The sequence below is a fragment of the Chiloscyllium plagiosum genome, unplaced genomic scaffold (assembly GCF_037043375.1).
Source record: "Chiloscyllium plagiosum isolate Xiang-an unplaced genomic scaffold, Cpla_swu_hap1 HiC_scaffold_32, whole genome shotgun sequence".
Classification (NCBI taxonomy): Eukaryota; Metazoa; Chordata; class Chondrichthyes; order Orectolobiformes; family Hemiscylliidae; genus Chiloscyllium; species Chiloscyllium plagiosum.
In genome coordinates, this window is record NW_028270170.1 from 41124374 (window position 1) to 41139496 (window position 15123).

At 43.5% G+C, this 15123-nt stretch overlaps 1 protein-coding gene across 6 annotated transcripts in view; it reads left to right on the plus strand.

Moving 5' to 3' along the window:
- The window catches only part of tlk2 (tousled-like kinase 2), a 207382-nt gene that overhangs the window by 112408 nt on the left and 79851 nt on the right, over positions 1-15123 (plus strand). For all 6 annotated transcript variants that reach the window (XM_043675313.2, XM_043675314.2, XM_043675317.2 and 3 more), the window contains 2 exons: positions 8858-8968; positions 11117-11253. In XM_043675313.2, the coding sequence (XP_043531248.1) occupies positions 8858-8968; positions 11117-11253 (248 nt within the window). The remainder of the gene's footprint in view (positions 1-8857; positions 8969-11116; positions 11254-15123) is intronic.

The following is a 15123-nucleotide window of genomic DNA, read 5'->3' on the forward strand; positions in this document are numbered from 1 at the left end:
CGCTCACTTCCGCCCCCAGTGACATCACCAACCTGCACGACCACAACGCCGCATGTCTCCGCCCCCAAGCCGTTCTCCGTCACCACGTCTAACCCCGCCCACATGCCGTATCCGTCACCACGTCTAACCCCGCCCCCACGCCGAGCTCCGTCCCCGCCCCCACGCTCAACCCCGCCCCCACTCCCAGCTCCAGTCCCACATCAGGTCCTAGCTCCCAGCCCTGCCGTGTTTTCACCATCCCTCCAGAACTACCCCTCTCTGAGGATGAAAGATCAATCCTCACAGAGGCCTCACCTTCATTCCCAACTTCATTCCAGTTCAACATGCGGCGTGACATCGAACAATTCTTCCGCCGCCTTCGCCTCCGCGCCTACTTCTTCAACCAAGACTCTCGCCCACTCTCTGACGACCCCTTCTCCCGCCTCCAACACACCCCATCCACCTGGACACCCTGTGCTGGCCTCTTACCCGCCCTCGATCTCTTCATAGCCAACTGCCGCCGCAACATTAACCGCCTCAACCTCTCCACCCCTCTTACCCACTCCAACCTCTCACCCTCGGAACGTGCAGCCCTCCACTCCCTCTGTTCCAACCCCAACCTCACTATCAAACCAGCAGACAAGGGAGACGTGGTAGTAGTTTGGCACACCGATCTTTACACCGCTGAGGCTAAACGCCAGCTCGCGGACACCTCCTCCAACTGCCCCCTTGACCATGACCCCACCTCCTACCACCAAACCATCTCTCAGACCACCCATAACCTCATCACCTCAGGGGATCTCCCATCCACCGCCTCCAACCTCATAGTCCCACAACCCCGTACCGCTCGTTTCTACCTCCTGCCCAAAATCCACTAACCTGACTGCCCCGGCCGACCCATTGTCTCAGCCTGCTCCTGCCCCACCGAACTCATCTCTGCATACCTCGACACGGTCCTGTCCCCCTTAGTCCAAGAACTCCCCACCTACGATCGGGACACCACCCACGCCCTCCACCTCTTCCATGATTTTCGCTTCCCTGGTCCCCAACGCCTTCTCTTCACCATGGACATCCAGTCCCTGTACACCTCCATCCCCCATCACGAAGGACTTAAAGCCCTCCGCTTCTTCCTTTCCCGCCGTACCAACCAGTACCCTTCCACCAACACCCTCCTTCGACTGACTGAACTGGTCCTCACCCTGAACAACTTCTCTTTCCAATCCTCCCACTTCCTCCAAACCAAAGGAGTAGCCATGGGCACCCGCATGGGCCCCAGCTATGCCTGCCTCTTCGTAGGATATGTGGAACAGTTCATCTTCCGCAGCTACACTGGCACCACCCCCAACCTTTTCCTCCGCTACATCGATGACTGTATCGGCGCTGCCACGTGCTCCCACGAGGAGATTGAACAGTTCATCCACTTTACCAACACCTTCCACCCCGACCTCAAATTCACCTGGACCGTCTCAGACTCCTCCCTCCCCTTCCTAGACCTTTCCATTTCTATCTCGGGTGACCGAATCGACACGGACTTTTATTATAAACCGACCGACTCCCACAGCTACCTGGACTACACCTCCTCCCACCCTGCCCCCTGTAAAAACGCCATCCTATATTCCCAATTCCTTCGTCTCAGCCGCATTTGCTCCCAAGAGGACCAGTTCCAAAACCGTACAACCCAGATGTCTTTCTTCTTCAAGGACTGCAATTTCCCGCCAGACGTAGTCGACGATGCCCACCTCCGCATCTCTTCCACTTCCCGCTCCTCCGCCCTTGAGCCATGCCACTCCAACCGCCACCTGGACAGAACCCCTCTGGTCCTCACCGACCACCCCACCAACCTCCATGTACAACGTATCATCCGCCGTCATTTCCGCCACCTCCAAACGGACCCCACCACCAGGGATATATTTCCCTCCCCTCCCCTATCAGCATTCTGACAACACCACTCCCTCCGTGACCCGCTCGTCAGGTCCACACCCCCCCCACCAACCCAACCTCCACTCCCGGCACCTTCCCCTGCAACCGCAAGAAATGCAAAACTTGCGCCCACACCTCCCCCCTTACTTCCCTCCAAGGCCCCAAGGGACACTTCCATATCCGCCACAAATTCACCTGCACCGCCACACACATCATCTATTGCATCCGCTGCACCCGATGTGGCCTCCTCTACATTGGGGAGACAGGCCGCCTACTTGCGGAACGTTTCAGAGAACACCTCTGGGACACCCGGACCAACCAACCCAACCACCCCGTAGCCCAATACTTTAACTCCCCCTCCCACTCCACCAAGGACATGCAGGTCCTTGGACTCCTCCATCGCCAGACCATGGCAACACGACGGTTGGAGGAAGAGTGCCTCATCTTCTGCCTGGGAACCCTCCAACCACAAGGGATGAACTCTGATTTCTCCAGTTTCCTCATTTCCCCTCCCCCCACCTTGTCTCAGTCAAATCCCTCGAACTCAGCACCGCCTTCCTAACCTGCAATCTTCTTCCTGACCTCTCCGCCCCCACCCCACTCTGGCCTATCACCCTCACCTTGACCTCCCTCCACCTATCGCAATTCCAACGCCCCTCCCCCAAGTCCCTCCTCCCTACCTTTTATCTTCGCCTGCTGGACACACTTTCCTCATTCCTGAAGAAGGGCTTATACCCAAAACGTCGATTCTCCTATTCCTTGGATGCTGCCTGACCTGCTGCGCTTTTCCAGCAACACATTTTCAGCTCACAATGTACACAATAGTGAACCCAGGGGTAAAGAGTGCGTAAGATAAAGGCCATATTTTCTCATTCTATTGAAGCAAGAATAATATACATATAGGCTTATTTATCCAGTCTAACAACAATTATAGTTGTTGATGTAACAATGCACAAGAATCCGTGAATACAGCATAAATAATATAAATCATTTTTAAATAATCCAGCATCTAATCACAAAGGGTTGAGAGTTTTGTTTTTATAAGCACACAACCTTTTGATAAAATATACTGTAGTTCATTTTCTGCAGCACCAAAAAAGATATTACATTTCATGTAGCCAATACTGATTCCAATTTGCCTGTCAGTTCCATGGTTGAATTGCTTTTTGCCAGAATTAGATGGGAAGAGAAAATATTTGTGGTTTTGTGTTTCTTCCATGTTCCGAGTATTATTTTTGATCATCTTTAACTTGGGGCACATGTCTAAAGACCGGAAGTTGCATTGTTCCTACCATGAAATTAGGAGAGAAAATTACCCAAGAGTTTCACAGCTGACGGATATCCAGGAACCTTAAGCTGAAAGATGTACGTTGTCTAGCAACAGCAACTGGGATGTCTTGTCTTGGTCAAATATTTATCAACACTTCCTGACCAAACTATATTGAACGGTGTTCAAATGGACGAGGCTCTGGAAGGCTGTGGCTCTTGTGGAATAGTTTTTCAGTGAGTAGTCCATGCCCGGAAGAGAGAGAGATTTATTCTTCTGGATTCTGCAATAGATTACCACAGTTAGAGGTTTGGTTAAGGGACTGGAAATAGAGAATAGGCTTAAATATGGCATTTTCAAGTTGGCAGGTAGTGAATAGTAGAGTGCTGCAAGGATCAGTGCTGGGAATTCAGCTATTTACAAAATGTATTAGTGACTTGGTCAAAGGCAACAGAGGGTAATATATCTAAGTTTACTGATGATACAAAGCTAAATGGAAAGGTAAGGAGTAGTGAGGACTGATTGTTATAAGAATTGAAAAGCAGCGTATTCTTTAAAAGATATGAAAGTTGTAAATGTTACTTAGAGATTTGAGTGTGCATGAACAAAGAACAGAGAAAGTGGACGTGCAGATAGAAAGAGATGGATAGCATGTTAGCTTTTATTGCAAAAGATTGGAGTACACAAATAAAGCCTTAGTATTGTACAGGCCTTTGGTGAGATCACATCTGGAATATTATATACCATTTTGGTTTCCATATTTAAGGAAGGATATATTTGAATTGAAGACGTACAGCAACAGGCCACTAAACAGGTTCCTGGGATGAAAGGATTGTTGTATACTTAGAGATTGTTTTCACAGGTTGCATGTTTAAGGTTGGAGTGCAAAGATCTTTGGTGTCAGTAAATTTGAGAAGAGGGCAGGCAAGTGGATATGAATACGGTGGCACAGTGGTTAGCAGTTTGGGCGGCACGGTGGCACAGTGGTTAGCACTGCTGCCTCACAGCACCAGAGACCCGGGTTCAATTCCCATCTCCGGCGACTGTGTAAACTTCACACAGACATTCTTCCCGTGTTTGCATGGGTTTCTTCTGGGTGCTCCAGTTTCCCCTCTCAGTCCAAAAATGTGCAGGGTAGGTGAATTGGCCATGCTAAATTGCCCGTAGTGTTTGGTGAAGGGGCAAATGTAGGGGAATGGGTTTGGGTGGGTTGCTCTTCGGAGGGTCAGTGTGGACTTGTTGGGCTGAAGGGCCTGTTTCCACACTAAGTAATCTAATCTAACCAATACGTAGAATGGCCATGATTATATTGATTGGCAGGACAGGATGATGGGTTATGTGTGCTCATCCTCCTGTTTGTTGTGTTCTCATGTTTTTTTTAAGGATGATATTTTCAGGCTTTATCTATTTAATTACATAGTCTGTGTTCAAGAATTGTGTTCTTGTATCAGTCTTGGTTAAGGTGAAATGCAGTCATCTTCACAGAAGTCTGGCAACAAATGGTGTTGAAAATAATAACTTTTTAAATCGGGTCTCTTGTGTGTCGTGCCCACCACAGGCAGAGTCACTGACACTTATTCATGCGATGATCATCTTTCTTTAGGTTACATCTGTTTCTGTTGACGTTTACTATTCTGCCTGTGCCTGTTTGATGCAGAAAGTGTCTTTTAATTCACTTGTAGACTTGTTGCTTTGTTTGGCAAACGTTATATTGATTGTTTCATTACCATTCCAGGAGCTCTGACTCTGTTGTGAAAAGTTGTTTGCTGCACCGTCATGTTGCCCTAGTCTGTAGTGAAACAAATAACTACAGGAATAGTTTCTCATACTGGAGGTGAACTGCAGTGGTCTTCAATCTGATACATTCCTATGTTTCTAATTTTTAAATTCTAATTCTGATCTAGTCATAAATTGTCTACTTAATTATGGGTGATATTGTGTTTGAGATTAGTAAAAAAGGAGACACAAGCCTGATTTTTTTTTCATGGATTTAATGGTAGAAATGCTTCATAATTATTGCTGTAAAGTAGGTTGTTTTATTCCAGATTTTTTGTCCAAATTGTCATAATGTTAAGATGTCATTTTCACTAAATTCCTGTTTTGTCGTTTGAGTTGTAAATTATTGAATCATTCAAATCCTTGTAAAGGATTAGTTTAAACTCTCAGAAGGAGATTGGTTTTTAAAAACCAAATTGAATGCAAATCAGCATTATTGCAGAATCTAATTTAGACTTTTGAAAAGCAGGTGATTCCAGACAAACATGGGCTTTCATGATTTTAGTCTGACTGTTGTGCAGCTAAAGTAAATCTCTTGAAATATCAGATTGAAGTAACATTTTGGGGTGGGTGGGGGTGTCTGTGTGTGTGTCCATATCTTAGAAAGCAACAGCTCCCCATGTCATAATTGTCTTTTTCTTTAAAATGACCTTAAAACTGAAGTGTGTGTCTACCAGGCAGTAAAGGGAAAATGGACCATTTCCCAACATGTTATACAGCCACGTGAGCTTGGAGACAGAAAGAAGCCTGTTGTTGTGCAGGCCAGTCCTGACGTGTCCTGTTTGTGAAATGAGCTGCCCTTTCAAATTGGAAATGAAGCTGACTTCAGTCCAAAGGGTGATTTTATTTGTGGATTCTTTTATCCTGTGAAAGAAAATATACTGGAATGCAAGAAAATGTCCCTAGTGACAAAATCGAACTGGAAAGAGTCTGCGTCTTTCTAGCATTTTGTTTCAGCAGTGCATACTCTTGCCAACCACATCAGTGTATATAGTAACTTATGGAAATAGTCTAGTCTGAAGTTGGGAAAGATGCAAGGCTAGTAACAGCTGGAGAACTGAATTTGCAAATGAATCGTGAATGGTGCGACTGTTCTAAGCACTGTGCACTCTGCCCGTGAACTCTCTTTGTTTGAGCTAACGTGTAATGCACTGCCTCCTGGCTGCATGCCAAAAGAAATTGAGCGTGTTGGCAGTCGAAGTGTGCCCCTTCAACTCCGAATTGGGATAAAGTACGTGGCCGATATTAACACAGCAGGTGAAAATACATCCTGTTGGAACCTGAACACAAGTACAAGCTGTAAATATTATGTAAAACCGCTTGTGTTGGGTAGCTTAGTATTATGTTAACTGAGATAATTTGATACGCTGAGATGTATATCTTTGTGAAAATGGTTCTTCTCGACTTGCTTTACTGCCCAAGCTGCTCCTTGGGCGGCACGGTGGCACAGTGGTTAGCACTGCTGCCTCACAGCACCGGAGACCCGGGTTCAATTCCCGACTCCGGCGACTGACTGTGTGGAGTTTGCACGTTCTCCCCGTGTCTGCGTGGGTTTCCTCCGGGTGCTCCGGTCTCCTCCCACAGTCCAAAGATGTGCAGGTCAGGTGAATTGGCCATGCTAAATTGCCCGTAGTGTTAGGGTAAAGGGGTAAATGTAGGGGTATTAGTGGGTTGCGCTTCGGCGGGTCGGTGTGGACTTGTTGGGCCGAAGGGCCTGTTTCCACACTGTAATGTAATCTAAAAAAATCTAATCTAATGTTATCTATGATCTGAAATGGGGGAATAGTCATATGTTTGTCAGTACCATTCAGTGAATGATTTCACCTGTTTTCTGTCATAGTTAGAGTCCTACATCACAGACAGGCTCTTTGACCCAAACTGGTCCATGCTGGAAAAAATGTCCGTTCACGCTAAACTCATTTCTCTGCATTTGGCCCATAGCCTTCTAATCCTTTCCTACCCATGTAATTGTCCAAATGCTTTTTAAATGTTGTTAATCTACTTGCCCCAACCACTTATGCTGGCAGCTCATCCCATATGCATACCACCCTCTGTGTACAAAAAGTTGCTCCTCAGATTCTCTTTTATTCATTCCCCTCTAACCTTAAATTGATGCCCTCTAGTCTTCGATTCCCCAACTCTGGGGGGGAAAAAGATTGAGTGTGTTTACCCTAACTATGTTTGCCATGATCATGTACGCTTCTATAAAATCCCCCCTCAGTCTCTTATTCTCTAAAGAAAAAAGTCCTTGCCTAGCTTGTCTGACCTCTCCATCTAACTCAGACCCTTGAGTCCTGGCAACATCCTTGTAAATTTCTTCTGCATTCTTTCCAGTTTAATAACAACCTTCCTTTAGCAAGGTGACCAAAACTGAACACAATACTCCAAGTGCGGCCTCACCAATGTCTTGTACAACTCCAACATAACTACACAACTTCTATACTCCTTGCCCTGATTGATGAAGGCCAGTGTGCCAAAAGCCTTCTTCACTGCCCTATCTACCTGTGACTCCACTTGGAGGGAACTGTGAACCTGACCTCCAAGATACCTCCATCCCACTACACTCCTTAAGGCCTACCTTTCACCATAAAATTCCTACCTTGATTTAACTTTCCAAAATGCAAGACATCACAATTATCCATTTGCCATTTTTCAGCCCACTTCCTCAGCTGATCAAATACCTAATCTTCAAAAACATGCACAACTTCTGTAAAACATGATTAGGAATCTCTTTAGGGGTTGTTGTCAGGAAATCTTCCATTTAAAGGCAGTTGTGATGATTTTGGAAAACTTGACATTTATCTTTGAGGTGGAGAAGCATTTATTTTTAATTTAGATGTATCTTCAGTTGTTTTTACTTCTCTGGTAGTTCTAATGTTCCTCAAAGTGACATTTGGTGAATTTTATAATTGATTATCTTCACTACCATCAGAAGCAGAAAGCATTTTACAGTCTTGGTTAGTTGCACATCTTTTCAAAAAAAAGGGCAGGAAAAGAACTACTGATCATGAAAGATTGATATTTGGTGAGTCAGAATGTGCATATTCCTGAGTAATGTGGAGAACTACCAAGCAACTTCCCAGTAAAAGCACCCTCCAAGTAAAGCTCCCCTTGCATCAGTATCTTCCTTTTCAAAACTGCATACCTGTGTTGCAAAGTCTAATGACACTTTTTTCCACTTCATGAGTCATCCACAGTGATCTCCAAGTGAGATTTCCAACTCTCCCCGTGCCAGCTTTTGTCTACTTTTTGCTGAGGGCCAAGTTGGGGTGGTCCAATATTTTAAACATTTGCAGTATGCTTCTAGCCAGCTTGAGCAAAGAAACCATTATCTCAGGTTAGACTGGATAAGAAGCTGCAAGGACAGCATCACTGCTGCATCCCAACAACTCCCTTTGGTTAGTAAAGAAATTACGGTGACTTCTGTGCATTTATATCCCACAAGCTAATGAGCTTAACTGTGTGGAAAGTTGTGAGAGTTTTTCAGTTATTAATGTGGAAACTATTTCTGTCACTCAGTGATTCAGAACTTGTCTATGCGCAGCACGGGATTGGAGTTTCTGATTTTATTTTCTTTTTTTAGTTAACCTACTTAAAAAGAATGGACTGTTGAAGGTATTGCAGTAATATATGCCCAAACACAATATTTCAACTGCAGTACACTCTCTGTTTTTAACTTTCCCAATAGGGCATCTGTAAGCTAGGAGGGTGCAATTAAAGGACAGCAATGTTTTTTTCCCCTATGACTCTTTCACCAACAAAATTAAATGTTTTAAATTGCAGTGAAATATGTTAGACGTGCTCTTTATTTGTCATTAAACTTAAAGGCAGTGTTGGTATCGTCAATAATGATAGAAGCTGTTGTACTTTGTTTTAAATGCAGTAGGTCATTGATTTTCTTTCTTTCTCTTTCAGACGAATTGTGATTTAAGAAGACAAATAGATGAGCAACAGAAAATGCTTGAAAGATACAAAGAACGGTTAAATAAATGTGTGACGATGAGTAAAAAGCTACTAATAGAAAAGGTATTATGGACATTAATTTGAGATGCTAACCTTCAAAGGACTGATCCACTGGAAATTCTTGGTAGAATTCTTTGTGGAGCGAACTTTCATGTTTTGAAGAACAGAACTTGGTTTCATGAAAATTTTTGATTGACTTTGTTTTAGCAGCATCTGCTTTCCCACCAGTGTGGTATCGAGCAAGGTCTCACTCTCTACTAGACTCTTTTTCAATGTCAACAAACATTAAAATGATGGCCTGTCTGCTGTCTCACACAGATACAAAAGATCCCATGGCAGTATTTTCAAGTAGTGCAGACAGTTTGTCAATGTATCCTGGCCAATGATTATTTCTTAGCTGCCATCCGTGAGAAAGAGGTTTTCAAGTCATTATCACATTGCTTTTTGTGACTTCTTGCTCTTCACAAATTGGTTGCCAAGCTTTTCCTAAAAGTACTCCATTGGCTTTAACACAAGTCTTTTAATTCTTGGTTTCTTGCAATGGCCCCACTGTAGTCCCTGAGGACAAGAAGGAAAGAGTGGAGGCTAGTCTTGTTGTGTAAAATAGAAAGTGCATTCAGTACCATCCTCTTGCGTATTGCTTGTCAATTCACAGAATACTCCTACTATCAACATCCTGGGAATTACCATTGACCAGGAACTCGACTGAACTAGCTATATAAATGCTGTAGTTACAAACGCACGTCAGAAGCTAGGAAATTTGTAGTAAGTCACTTAGCGTCTGACTCCTTAAAGGCTATTCAATAAAGGCACAAGTCAGGAGTGTGGTGGAACATTTCCCACTTGCCTGATTGAGTGCAGCTCCAATGGCATTCAAGAAGCTTGGTATCATCCAGGTCAAAGCAGCCCATTTGACTGGCTCCATACCCATAACTATTCACACCAACTACAACTGACCCCCAGTAGCAGTGGTCTGCAAGATGCACTGGAGAAATGCACTAAAGCTGTTTCTGCAGCACCTTTCAAACCCATGACCACTGTCATCTAGGATAAGGACAGCAGATATATGGGAACACCAACATTTTATGCATCACCCTTCCAACCCACTCGCCACCCTGAAATTGAAATGTATTGCTGTTCCATAAGTGTTGCTGGGTCAAAACCCTATAACTGTCACCCTAACTGCAACATAGGTCAACCTACAACAAATGAAATGCAGAAGTTCAAGAAGGCAGCTTACCATATTTTCAAGGGCAACGAGGGATGATTAATAAATGCTGGCCCAGTCAGCATTGTTCACTTCCTATAAATGAATTTTTAAAAAAGAATTTTGTTGCATTTTTTTTTCATCCAGTTTAAATGATTCTTGCAGATTTTGAGCATTTTTAATCAGTCCCCGTACCATACAGGAGTGATCTCTTGCCTTCTCCCCTAAATTCGATTGGTTGCCACCTCATAAATACAATAACTGGGATGAAATAATAAGAAACACTCAATAGAATTCCTATTTTAATTGCTTAGGGATTTAATGTAATTTATTATAATGTGTTTATTATATTCTACTAACAATGAATACATTTACATTTTGGTTTGGAATGCCTCCATTTTATTGGGTATGTTGATCAGCAGCTAGAACGATTGTGAATGGTATCTGTCTGGAGAGCCATTTGTTTTAATGCTGTCTCATTCATGTAGTTGACTCACAATATAAGATTCACCTCCATTTCCCAAGGAGACAGTCGATTTAAATGCTCAACTCAGATCGTGACATTGAGGCAGAACTTCGCAAATTATTTTCTATATTCTTAAATCAGTTATTTTGTCAGATTCAATGTGGTGGCATTTTGAAAGCATGCCAAAGTAATGGGATGTTGAGTGTTATTTTTCCCAGTCGACTTGCTTGTGGACTGTTGATGGTGGGTATATTGTCAAAAGGGGACAAGATGCTGAGTGTCTGGTTCAATATTCTTTCCACAATCAGTAATGTCAGTCACAGGATGTCACTATTTTGGGGAAACTTTGGAAGACAAAGGAAAGAGAAGTAAGAGAATATTTAGATAAATGGGTGTACAGTGGTCTTGGTTTCTTCAGCCTTTCTAGTTTTGTGATCCTAGGATGTCATTCTTTGTGAGCACAGCAATTCAGTGGATGAAGAGTTAGCAATTTAATATGTAGTTTTTTTAATCCATTGCTTTTTAAAAAAATATTTAGTCAAAACAGGAGAAGCTCGCCTGTCGAGACAAAAGTATGCAGGACCGTCTGCGACTTGGGCACTTCACTACGGTGCGGCATGGAGCTTCATTCACTGAGCAATGGACAGATGGCTACGCATTTCAGAATCTTATTAAGTAAGTACTGACCACTGAGAGCTCTGACTAGCAATATATGGAAATGCAGAAATAGGGTCGGGTTCTATAGTCTTTTTTTTTCCTTGAGTGGGGGAGCCCAAAACTAGAGGGTATAGATTTAAAGTGAGAGGGGAAAGGTTAAAAAGAGACCTGCAGAGTAACGTTTTACACACAGAAGGTGGTGTGTGTATGGAATTAGCTGCTGGAATATGAATAGGAAGGACTTAGATGGAAGTGGGCTAAGTACTGGCAAATGCATTAGATTGAGATGTCGGGTTGGACTGAAGGGTCTGTTTCCCTTCTGATTTACTATAAATGGGCACATAGTATTCCATTAATGTTCCTGCTTCATACCCTCACGCAGCTTATCCCAACATGGTAGTGATTTTCACCTTCCCCGCCTCAGTGATGTGTTTGACCACCCTTTCTTGGGGCCCACTTGATTTTCTTCATTAGAATAGGCTGAAAGTCAGGTGTAGATTAGAGTGGTGCTGGAAAAGCACTGTAGGTCAGGCAACATACTTCATCAGGCCCCTTCATCAGGAATGAAGGCAGGGAGTCTCCAGGGTGGAGAGATAAGGGAGGGGGGTGAGGCTGGGGAGAAGGTGGCAGAGGAGAACTTCTTCAAGGTTGGCATCCTTTCCTCCTCTCTCCACAAGAATCTCAGTGAGTCTCTCTCTCACTGCAACCCCCCAGGTCATCTCCTCTGCCTGACTTGCTGTGCTTTTCCAGCACCACTCTAATCTAGACTCTGATTTCCAGCATCTGCAGTCCTCACTTTGCCTTGAAAGTCAGGTGTGCACTACAGAATATGTAGAATCTGCTGTGTAGTGATTTCCTATTGAGAGCTGAAGAATAATATTATGTTTGGCATTTTGTTCAAGTATTAAAAGTCTGCAGCCAATGATATTCCACTGGACAGATAAGACTGTGGTGAGGAAGGAAATTGAGCAATCATGTTTTTGGTATTTTGATGTATTAACATCTTGTACCGAGAGCTGAATGGTTTCTAAAAAGAAGATATGCAGAAAAATTGTACTGTCAATAAGTCCTCAAAGGCATGTAATCCTTCCATGAATAATCACCGAAGTCATCAGAGGACGAGTAAGAAAGGCAAGTTGCAGAAATACAGATATAAGAAGGAGACTTATAAAGGACACCAGAAAATTACAACGAGTAGGGAAGAGGGTTGACTGATAAAATAAAATAACTCACTGAGTTAGAGCAGAACGGAAATAAATAAACCTTTTTAGATGAAGGATCTAAAGAAGAAACATACTAGCATCAATTGCAGGTAGAAATTGGATTCCCATTGCCACACAATCCCACATTTTCTGGATCAGCAGCTGATAAGCTTGAACAAACCCTGGCCTGTTGCTCCCACTTTCAACTTGGTGGAAGTAATAATTGATTTGGAACTTAACTGGAAGGGCATATAAATTTTGCGGTGGGAAGAACAGGTCGGAGCCTACGTAACCTGTGTCAAGTAACTCACAACCTACTCTCGAAAGGTTGTTGGTACAAGTCGTCAGTATGATTGAATGCTCCCCCACTTGGCTTGATGAGTGCAGCTTCAATAACACTCCAGCTCAATCTCATCTAAGTAAAAGCTGCCTGCTTGATTAGTGCTCCACATTTAAATATTCATTGCCTTTACCATTAGCACACTCCCACAGATACACGCACACTCCTACAGACCCATGCACACTCCTACAGACACACACATTCACACATGCACCCTCTCACAGACTTAGACCCCTTTACACTCACACACACGCGGGCACACCCACACATACACTCTCTCACAGACACTCTCAACTCCCCACTCCCCACACACACACAGTTACATTGTACTTTGTTCAGAAACCACATGAATCCATGTAAGATTCTGTTAATTCATTTTTTAGATTAGAATCAATCTAAACATTTTGGCACAGACTGCAGCACACAGGGGGCTAACACCTTTAACACATTATCTGGGCTGACACCAATTGTTAAAGTTCACTTGAGAATGTAACTTTTGAAAAAAGGTTTTGTGATTTACATATGAAAGAAGTGAAACTAATGTGATCATTCTAACAGGTGAGAGACTTAAACAATCAAGGTATTTTTCAATGTATAGTTTCAGTTACATCACACTGTAAACATTTGCTATAAATTCTGTGTCCTACAGTTGTGTGCTCCACAATCACCTGATGAAGGAGTAGCGCTCCGAAAGCTAGTGCTTCCAGTTAAACCTGTTGGACTATAACCTGGTGTTGTGTAATTTTTAAAATCTTTTTCCCAGGGTAGGCTAGTCCAAAACTAGAGGGCATAAGTTTAAGGTGAGAGGGGAAATATTTAAAAGGAATGTAAAGGGGCAACTTTTTCACACAGGTAGGTGCATATATAGAACAAGCTGCCAGAGGGAGTGGCGGAGGCTGGTACAATTACATCATTTAAAGGATGGATATACGAATAGGAAGCGTTTAGAGGGATATGGAACAATACTGGCAATGGTACAAGGTTAACTTAGGATATCTGGTCGGCATGAACGAGTTGGACCAAAGGGTCTGTTTCCGTGCTGTATAACACTGACTCTGTAACAGCAACACCCAAACCTGTAACCTGTGCCACTGAGAAGAGCAAGGGCAGCAGATTGAAGGCAACACCACCAATCATCCTGATTTGAAACTATAACGCCATTCTTCCATTGTTGGGTCAAAATCCTGGATGTTTCTTCCAAAACAAATACTGTGGATGTGTGTACACCAAGTGGACTGTAGTAGTTCAAAGGTAGCTTATCACCATTACCTTTTCAAAGGAAATTGGGTATGGACAAAAATCCTCGTCGTGCCAATAATGACACATCCCATAATCAGATTTTTAAAAATCTCATTGCCCTGTAAGAATATACATATTATTTTGTTCTTCTGTTCCATTTTAAAGTCATTGAGGTATACGGCACGGATACAGACCTTTTGGTCCAGCTTGTCCATGCCAACCATAGCGTCATAGAGATGTACAGCATGGAAACAGATCCTTTGGTCCAACCCGTCCATGCCGACCAGATATCCCAACCCAATCTAGTCCCACCTGCCGGCACCCGGCCCATATTCCTCTGAACCCTTCCTATTCATGTACCCATCCAGATGTCTTTTAAATGTTGTAATTGTACCTGCCTCTACCACATCCTCTGGCAGCTCATTCCATGCACGCACCACCCTTGCGTGAAAAAGTCACCCCTTACGTTCCTTTAAAATCTACCCTCTCTCACCGTATACTTATTCCCTCTAGTTCTGGACTTTCCCACTCCAAGGAAAATACCTTGTATATTTACCCTATCCATGCCCCTCATGATTTTATAAACCTTTGTAAGATCACCCTTCAACCTCTGACGTTCCAGAAAAAACAGCCCCAGCCTACCGAACCTTTCCCTATAGCTCAAACCTTTCAACCCTGGTAACATCCTTATAAATCTTTTTTGAAACCTTTCAGATTTCACAACATCCTTCCTATAGGAGGGAGACAGAATTACACACAATTTTCCTGAAGTGGCCAAACCAGTGCCCTGTACAGCAGCAACATGACTTCCCAACTCCTATACTCAATGCGCTGACCAGTAAAGGGAGCCATACCAAACGCCACCTTCACTTTCTTATCTACCTGAGACTCCACTTTCAAGGAACTATGAACCTACACTCCAAGATCTCTTTGTTCAGCAACACTCTCCAGGAACTTACAGTAATCAGTCCTGCCCTGATTTGCCTTTCTAAAATGCAGCACCTCACATTTATCTAAATTAAATCCATCCGCCACTCCTCAACCCATTGTCCTGTCTGATCAAAATCCTGTTGTACTCCGAGGTAAACTTCTTCACTGTCCACTACA